Below are 9,209 nucleotides of genomic sequence, written 5' to 3'. Positions count from 1 at the left end.
GCAGTGACTCGCGTTTCCCTCCCCCTCCCCCGTTCCCGGCAACCGTGCATCTACTTTCTATTCCTGTGGAGTTGCCAGTTCTGGCTCTTCCTGTGAATGGATTCCCATGCTGTGTATTTTGGTGTCTGAATTCTCTGACTTTCGACTCAGCCCGCACCCACGCTGCCGCAGTCCGCGCTCGCTGCTTTTAGGTTGAACGCGGCTGCACCGTGCGGGTGCCCGCGCTCCGGGCGCCCCTCGCCGGTTCAGCCCCGGGTTGGGGGCGGCGCTTGCCTCGCGGCTGCGGGTCCCAGCCTGAACCTGTGTCTTGTTCCACCGCCGCGGGCGCCCGCCACGGAGCTGCTGCCTCCTAGGGAGATGGTTCCATCGTTGAAGGAACGGCCGGACTGTCTTTCGCAGCAGCGGCCCCATCTGACCCCACAGCACGACCGCACGAGGGTCCCGAGCCCCGACCCTCGCAGCACTCGCCACCTCGGCCGCGTGGTTGCGGCGGTCTCGGCGGGGCAGGGGGTCCCCACGCGGGCTGATTCTCGTTTCGCGTGACCGATGGTGCTCATTAGCCATATCTATACATCTTTTTTTTTTTTTTTCTAGTCGGAGTTTCGCTCTTGTTGCCCAGGCTGGATTGCAATGACGCGATCTCGGCTCACTGCCTCCCGGGTTCAAGCGATTCTCCTGCCTCAGCCTCCCGAGTAACTGGGATTACAGGCGCCCGCCACCACGCCCGGCTAATTTTTTTGTATTTTTAGTAGAGACGGGGTTATACCATGTTGGCCAGGCTGGTCTCGAACTCCTGACCTCAGGTGATCCGCCCGCCTCGGCCTCCCAAAGTGCTGGGATTACAGGCGTGAGCCACCGCGCCTGGCCCATCTCTACCTCTTCTTTGGAAAAATGTGTATCCAAATCCTTAGCCGTTTTATAGTTATATTGCCTTTTTATTATCGAGTTATAAGAATTATTTATACCTTCTGCAAGGAAGTTCATTATCAGATATAGGATTTGCAAATATTTTCTCCCATCTGTGGGTCGTCTTTTCACTTTTCTGATGGTTTCCTTCGAAGCACAGACTTTTTTGTTTGGGTGCAGTGTATTTCTTACTGTGCTTTAAAGACGAACACGTTTTAAGCAACCCCGCGCGGGGCGGAGCAGGGCGGAGTCCCCGGCGGGAAGGGCCCCGAGACCTCGGCTGCGCCTGCGCCGACGCCGGCGCGTGAGCCCGAGCGCGTACCCGGCGGAGCGCGCGCCCGACCCCGAGTGCGCCTGCGCGGAGCTCGTGGCCGCGCCTGCTCCCGCCGGGGGCTCCTTGCTCGGCCGGGCCGCGGCCATGGGAGAGGCCGAGGTAGGCGGCGGGGGCGCCGCAGGCGACAAGGGTCCGGGGGAGGCGGCCACCAGCCCGGCGGAGGAGACAGTGGTGTGGAGCCCCGAGGTGGAGGTGTGCCTCTTCCACGCCATGCTGGGCCACAAGCCCGTCGGTGAGCGCCCAGGCTGCGGACGCGCGTGGGGGCGGGGCGGGCAACCGGCGGGGCGGGGCGGGGCCTGCGCTCGCGACACCCTCGCCCCCACGCTCCCCGCCGAGCCCGGGCCGTGACAGCCCCGCCACACCCGTCCCAGGACCCCCGCCCCCTCCCACGCGCCCTTCGGACCCCGCCCCGGACCCCGCCCACGACCGCTACCCCCGTGACACCGCGAGGCCGCAGCCCGCAGTGCCCCACCCCCACCCCCGCCCCGGGACACCCCACCCCCTCCCACACACACCACCCAGCCCTGCCCCCCACACAGTCCCTCCACACCCTGGCCCTCCCCATCCCTCCGCAGCCACCCTTGCCCCTCCAGTCCCCGGGGCAGCCCGTCCCCTCCATCCCCATTCTCCTCCCCGCTCACCGGTTATCCCACCGCCCCTCCTCCCCTCAGGTGTGAACCGACACTTCCACATGATTTGTATTCGGGACAAGTTCAGCCAGAACATCGGGCGGCAGGTCCCATCCAAGGTCATCTGGGATCATCTGAGCACCATGTACGACATGCAGGCGCTGGTGAGCCCAACCGCCCTCCCTGTGCCGCCCGATGGGGGCACGAACCCGCACACCGCTCTCTGAGGGTCAGCCTGAACTGGGCAGAGGCCCCTCCATGCCTGCTGGGGTCTGCTGGGCAGAGTAGAGACCCCTCCATGCCTGCTGGGGTCTGCAGTGAGCTCTCAAGGTCAGCCTGAGCTGGGCAGAGGCAGGCTCCTCCATGCCTACTGGGGTCCCCTGCAGTGAGGCCCGTCCTTAAGGAGGGCATCCTGGGCCTCCAGAGCCTGTCATGGAAAGCACAAACACAGTGCTAGCAGCTGGCTAGCTTTTCAGGGGGCCTGCTTTAGACTGGGTGCTGGGCCAGAGTCTCCAGCTGAGACCCTGGGGAGGGAGGAAAGGATGCAGAGTCCCGGGCCCTTAGGCCATTGTCAGCCTCCTGGGAGGCCCCCGAAGTGCTTTAGGCAGAGGGTGACCCTATCCGAGTCACACCAAGGTGAATTTGGTGACTTCTGTGGGAGTCAGACAAGTAGAGTTCCGGTCCTCACAGAGCTTGGAGCTGGCAGTGTGTGACGGGCGAGCGGGTTAACTAGGTAAGCAGGGTGGCCAGAAGAGACAGGTGGGTGTTCCAGGCCCTGTGGCAGCAGGAGGTGGTGGGTCCAGGAGCTCAAAGAAGTTGGTGTACTTGGAGAGTGGGGTGGGGGTCAGGGGTCAGGTGACCAGGAGGAGTGGGGACCATGTGCTGGTGGAAAGAGAGTCTGTGCCAGCCACGTTGGACTCAGGGCCACACCAGCCATCCCAGTACGACATAGGTCTCCCCCTCTGGTCTGTGTGACCTCAGAAGGGCAGTGCCTGGCAAGCACTCTCTTCTTCTTTGCCTGGTTCTGTGCCTGTGGCACTCCCAACCGACACCCTCGGTGTCCATGGGCTCCTGCCACGTGGATGAGAACTCGAGGTGCCCGCGGCCTTTCCCCAGAGCTGTCACTGTGCCCTCTGCACACCGCCTTGGGGAACACAGTCTCATGGTGAGACCACAGGCCATGGTGGGCAGGCGGGGCCCACAGGTGTGTGTCACCAGGGCTGCCTGGTCCTCAGGGCCCGTCTTAGTGATGCTGGCCCCAGTGGGTCTTCCTGACTCCTGCACCTGCTTCTGCTGGTTCTGCCCTCCCTGGGTCTGTCTGGAAAGCCCAGCTGTGGCAGGCGCTGTTCACAAAAGGAAGAAATGCCTTTTGCCCTTTGCCCTTGCCCCGCCCGCCGCAGCCTCCAACACAGTGATGTGTGCTCATTGGCCGCTCCCCAAGTGGCTCTTACACGGCTCCAGTGACTTCTTGAAGCTGCATTTTCACCCTTGTTTCTTAAACAAAACTCTCTATTTGATATCAGCATGAGTCTGAGATTCTTCCATTCCCGAATCCAGAGAGGAACTTCGTCCTTCCAGAAGAGATCATTCAGGAGGTCCGTGAAGGTGAGACTCGGGAGAGGGTGGGCTTGGGATTCAGAAAAGGCCAGACCCTGGCCAAGGGCAGGGAGGTGAGGGTGAGGACCCCGGGCCTCCAGGGAGGTGTGAGGGTCCGGCGCAGACCCCGCCCCACCTGTGCTTGGGTGGTCTTGGAACCTCCGGGATTGGAGAGGACTTTGTTTGAGAGCAGTGGCTGGACGGAAGCTGAGGCCTGTGTGGGCAGCAAGCGTCGGAACAGTCCCTGGCCTGACCATCCCCCAGCGTCGGCCACCACCGTGGGTTTTCGGTGAGCGTCAGCTGTCTCCTCCACAGGAAAAGTGATGATAGAAGAGGAGATGAAAGAGGAGATGAAGGAAGACGTGGACCCCCACAATGGGGCTGACGATGGTGAGTGTGGAGCTCACCCTGCCCTGATGCCCTTCGGGGCTCAGCACCCCAAGGCTGCCCTCAGGCAGGGCACAGTCAGGTGGGCGTAGAGCCGGCGGTGCAGAGGCCCCAGGCAGGTCATCTAGGCACAGGATGGATCCTGCAGTGCCCCCTCCCCAGGAGCTGAGTGCCTGCTCCATGTTGTAGGCCGGGGTCTGAGCGGCGGTCCCTGCAGTGCCCGCCGCAGGCAGGTCCTCAGGAGGACCAGGCCCCTCTGTGGGCCCAAATGCAAGGGGCCCCCAGCTCAGGAGGAAGCTTTGGGTTCGGAGGGTCACGTGTCAATATGCAGATTTTTTTAACTGAACAGGAAGACAAAAATAAGATTCTGGATATTCTGTTTTCAGCCAAGTGATTTTTTGTTTCTCAGTTTTTTCATCTTCAGGGAGTTTGGGGAAAGCATCAGAAAAACCCAGCAAAGACAAAGAGAAGAACTCCTCAGACTTGGGGTGTAAAGAAGGCGCAGACAAGCGGAAGCGCAGCCGCGTCACCGACAAAGTCCTGACCGCAAACAGCAACCCCTCCAGTCCCAGCGCTGCCAAGCGGCGCCGCACGTAGACCCTCAGCCCTGGCGGCAGCAGAGAAGCGGGCAAGGAGCTGTGGTCGATGAGGGGGTCGGCTGGGTCTGAGTGCCACCCCCCAGGCCACAGTGATATCATCCCAGTGCTGTGAGCCCACACTGCCCGCCATCAGGCTCTCAGGTGAACGTGGCCATCAACAGGGAAACGTGTGTGTCAGTTGGACCATGTGGGACCCTGATGGACCTGAAAGACCAGGATCAATCCAGCTCAGATATTGAGGGCTCTGAAGCCTCCTTCTGTCTTCTCTGGAGCAGCTGTGGCTTCCCCGTGGCTGCTTGGTGACAGGGATTAGCGCTACATGGGCTGCAGCGTTTGGGATCCAGGCTACCTAGAGGGGCATCGGGCCAGGGGAAAACCTCGGATTAGCAAGCAATAAAAACATGACCTCACTCTTCCTCAAAGGAGCCACTGGTCTTCCCTGCGTGACTCAGTTCTTTCCATTTGTTTGTCCCGCTGCAAGCCTCTTTCTGTGCTGACTGTGACATCAGAACATGGCCTTCCTGTCACCCCTCCGTGCCATGCACTGAAGGCCACCCCCCCTCTACCTGGGAAACTAAGAACTGGATATTTTGCCTCATTCACTTGTACTGTAACAATGTATATAATTTGGTTGGTATTTCACTATTTAATTTTTAAGGAGCCTATTTTACTAGTGTTTTATATGAACAAAGTACTGCAGAAGTTAAACCTGTGTTGTATTTTTTCTGAGATGTTTTGCTTTAAGAGATACTTTTTGCTCAGTTTTTATATGCCAGATACAGAGAATTTGTAGCGGTTATTTTTGTATGATCTAGTAACTTGCAAACAGACCAAATGGGTGAGAGGCGGGGACCGTGCAGCTGTCGGGCTGATGAGGAGGAGGCGGCCGCCCCAGTGCTGATGGAGATACCACTTTTGTGTGACTGCGAAAATTAAAGCACAAAAAAATCCAACCTGGAGTTGTGTGATTTTGATACCAAAGTAAGTTCACTTTTCCTCCAAAAGGAAGTTTTTATTTTTCCAAGATTTGTAACTAAAGCATACACTTAGATGACTTATTAACATTCACTTCATACAACATATCAACAAAATAGTAACAGGTTTTGAGTGGTTATTTTGTGGACTGACAAGCACTTCAAATACAAAATGTTAGGAGGGCAAAACGGTGTGGGCCCTCGTAGGTCAGGCAGGCACCAGTGGGCTCCTTCCTGCTGAAAGCTGCGGCTGCGAGATGAGACCGCTGGCTGGGTCACAGAGTGAAGTCCAGCATTCCGTGTGCGGACGAGGAGACAAGCTGTCCTGGCCAGCCATCGCACCCCAATGTCTTCAGCTTGAAGCTGCTTCTCTGCCAGTGGAGCCTCCTCCACCACCTGGGAACATCCCTGGCCATCTGTCCCCAAAGTCCTCCTCACCATGACGCAGATCACAAGGCACCCACTAAAGGGGCAAAGCCAGGAATCCCGTGCCATGTGATGGCCCCGTGTGGCACCTGCCGTTGGTCTGCACCAAACCCACTGTCATTTGTGGGGAAGAACAGCCCAGGGAAGCTGCTGGTTTACGGCCTGCCTGAGCTGCACTCCAAGGGTAGAGCAGCTGCCTGGGGGGACCCTGTGGGTCCCTTTTCTATAGAGCCGGGACAAATCCACAGCCCTGCAGTAACAGCCTGCCACAAAGAGCAGGCACCTGGAGGGCCCCACACACATAGACCGAAGGACTGAGCCCGCCTGGTATTCCTCCACTCACACCCCAAATACTCAGCCCTGCAGCCACGGAAGGGTGGGGTCTCCCTTTGCTGCCCAAGTGTGCCCCCTTGCCTGTCCGATCTATCCTGTGAGGTCAGCCTTAGTCAGGGCTTTGTGTCAGGTGCTGTCCTGGAGTCTCGGTCCAGGACAGCAGCCTGGCTCTTAGTCCAGAAGCAGCCGGGGAGAGGGGGGCAAGTACTAACACGGGGTGTCACGGGATGGCCAAGAGGAGTCCTGCTCTCCACCCAGGCTCACTGTTCTGAACCTTCATCTGAAACCGCATCTCGGGTGACCTCAGATTGTGCTGGGAAAGCCTAGTTAATAAATCTGCCTCATCTCGATTACTGTAACATTTTGCTGCACTTCCAGGAGAAAGTGAGAGCCCACAGAGTAAGCCCACCGGGCAGGCGAGCAGCATGCCCCCCGCCCCGGGCCTCCCCTTCTGGGCGAGAGACTGACTGGTTGAAGTCAGGAGTCATGCAGCCCTTGTGGACTCACAGGGGCTTCCGGGCTTCCCTGTGGGGAGGCCCAGTTCACGCTCTGCTGGCAGGTGGGATGACCAGGTCAAATTCACAAGTGTCAGGGCAAGGGCGATGTGGCCTCAAGTCTTGGTCAGCGCTGTACTTACCCTCTCCTGGCCCCGGGGTCCTGTCTCTAACCTGGGGCTTTATGTAATGCATACTCCCCCATGTCATGTAGAAGGTGCAGACTGCACCCGAATCTGAAAAGGAAAACGGAGCTGGCATGAGGCTGGCCCGTGCACGGACGCTCACATGCCTGCTGCTGTAGAGGCGAGACGTGGTACACTGTGCACCGGGCACGAGATCTGAATGGGTCAGAAGCCGCCGCTGATGTTGAGCCTGGAAGCCTCAGGAGCGGCTCTGTGCCTGCGACACCCAGGGCCCCAGAACATCTGCTGCCGCAGAGACATTTTCTGCATGGCTGGCCGCTGCGGGTGGGGACTCAGTGAAGGCTGAGAGTGGGAGTGATCTGAACTCCCCCACCTGGCCCACCCAGGGCAACCCAGGGGTGACTGGGAAAGGCAATTGGGCTCCACTGCTCCCCAAATAGCAGCAAATAAATACTGAGTGGCAGGGCACTGGCAGCAAGGCTCCCTGCTTGGCTGGTTGATTGAGGACAGGGCATGCTTGGGCCAAATCACGAGGCTGCCACTTGTCTTGCCTGGAGAAGATATGAAGGCTGTAATCCAAGCTCCCAGCCACACACAATTCTGCTGGGCTCCTTAGCTGTGAGCAGCGCCTGCTCCGGGCATATGACCCACTGCGTGTGCAGAGACCATTGCCCTTCCTGGGTGCCTGGGAGCTCTGTGTGTGTGTGTGTGTGCGTGTGTGTGAGAGAGAGAGAGAGAGTATGTGACAGAGAAAGACAGCCCCTTTCCCCAGCCTCAACAGCAAACCCTTCTGGAATGCTGTGCCACACAGGGCGTCACTGGACTGCAGAGGACGCTCTGAAGAAGCAATTCTGTTGCACAGTCTCCTGCAGCAGCTCCTGCACTTCTTGGATTAGCGTGCCCCCGAGATGAGCTCTGCGCGCGCACACACACACACACACACACACACACACAAATGACACAAAAGCAACTAAAGAAGCAATTTGGTGTGGTGATATTTGTAAAGAAGCAATTCAGTGTGGTGATATTTGTAAAACAGAAGTTGGGCAATGTCTCTAATACTCTTTAGGGAAGTGGTTCTATAGTCCTGCTGACAGTAGGTAGCAGCGGGAATGCTGTCCCCTTGGAACAATGTTGTCAGCACCCAGTATGCTTGTCTTTCTGTTTTCTGGGGCAGTGGAGGGGGCAGCCTGCCCACCCAAGTCTCAAATCACCCAAACCCTATACAACAACCCAGCACCCATCAATGTCCCCATCAGAGCCCCCCCGACTCCACCTCACAGTCTATTCTGATGCTGTAACCAGATCCCAGCTGTAAATCATCTAACAAGGAGGGCAGGCAGCTCACTCAGGCTCCCTGGGAAACCTGCCCTGGCCACTGCAGTAAGTTGATTTGCAGAAACGTCCAGAGCCCCAGAACTTCTCGGAATCACCACTGTCGTTTTAAGAAAGTGCGATGCATGTCCACAGGTTCCAGCCAGGTGAGACTGCACCTACTAACAATGGTCAACAGGTCAGCAAAGATTAGGGCCCAGCACCCAGAGGGTCCTTAACCTGTACTTGTGGCCAGGATTGGAAGACTTCCGTTCACAGCTGTCCCTGGCACACAGTACAAGGAATGTCACCAGTTCCCAGGCCCAGCAGGCCTGCAGGGCTAGGAGATGGCAGTGTCCCCTAGGGGCTGGGCTGGGGCCCGCTCCACCTTTCCACCACCAACATTACAGAGACAACTCTGCCAGGAGCTATGCTCATGGCCAAGTCCAAAATCCAGATTTAGTTTTACCTAAATGTTTTGAAAGGAAGTGGTATAGCAGTTACAGAAGAAATTTATCTGGAGTGGCCACTCCTGATTTTTATTTCAAGAGGTCACCAACCTTGCCATGTATCTGCCAGCAGATGTCAAAGGTGGATGAGCAAGGGACCCACGGTGCTGGGAAACGGCAGGTGAAAGTGACTTTGTGTTGCCCCAGATCTGCCAGTGCTTAGAGAAAGGGCCCTGAGGAGGTGCTGAACTGGCATCGGCTGTGTTGAACAGTCCCCAGGGTGAACCTCCTGGTGGCCCAGGCTTCATGTGGCCCTCTCCCCTAAGTGCCTTCTTACAACTGAGAGAAGATGGCAAAGGTGAAGGAAGCCACGGCTTGCCCATGTCATCTTGGTTATATAAGACTTGGCACCCTAGAGAGAAAGACTCCCCTGGTGGCTTCAGAAAGAAAACGGCTGTGCTTTGCACTGCCTATGGAGGGACAGGGGTCCGCCAGCAGCTTCCAGGAGCTGAGTAAGGCCCCCAGCTTGCAGCAGAAGGACAGAGACCCCTACACACCCAGCTTAGGGAGAGAGGCCCCTGTGGACACGTGGCCCCTCCAGGGGTGATCCCCAGGGGACATT

The 9,209-nt window shown here is 57.9% G+C and overlaps 1 protein-coding gene and 1 long non-coding RNA gene across 3 annotated transcripts; one reads left to right on the top strand and one right to left on the bottom strand.

The window, feature by feature from the left end:
- Positions 1-1,243: 1,243 nt before the first annotated feature.
- On the top strand, positions 1,244-6,534 carry MRGBP (MRG domain binding protein). 2 transcript variants are annotated; one of them, XM_030826042.1, is made up of 5 exons: positions 1,244-1,472; positions 1,912-2,033; positions 3,393-3,474; positions 3,781-3,855; positions 4,262-6,534. In XM_030826042.1, exons 1-5 carry the CDS (start codon positions 1,325-1,327, stop codon positions 4,447-4,449), a joined length of 615 nt encoding a protein of 204 aa, XP_030681902.1. In that variant the 5' UTR covers positions 1,244-1,324; the 3' UTR covers positions 4,450-6,534. The 2 variants fall into 2 exon arrangements, 1 of the variants encoding a protein (XP_030681902.1); XR_004033013.1 differs by having other exon boundaries at positions 3,393-3,855; positions 4,262-4,454.
- LOC115837966 lies at positions 5,128-8,353 on the bottom strand. Its single transcript, XR_004033014.1, has 2 exons — positions 6,822-8,353; positions 5,128-5,888 (listed from the first exon to the last, which is right to left on the bottom strand). It is a non-coding gene; the product is annotated as an uncharacterized LOC115837966 (long non-coding RNA).
- Between the last annotated feature and the right edge of the window lie 856 nt (positions 8,354-9,209).

This window comes from Nomascus leucogenys, chromosome 13 (assembly GCF_006542625.1).
Source record: "Nomascus leucogenys isolate Asia chromosome 13, Asia_NLE_v1, whole genome shotgun sequence".
NCBI lineage: Eukaryota > Metazoa > Chordata > Mammalia > Primates > Hylobatidae > Nomascus > Nomascus leucogenys.
The sequence above is the reverse complement of the archived record's forward strand: the minus strand, read 5'-3'. Positions and strand labels throughout refer to the sequence as shown.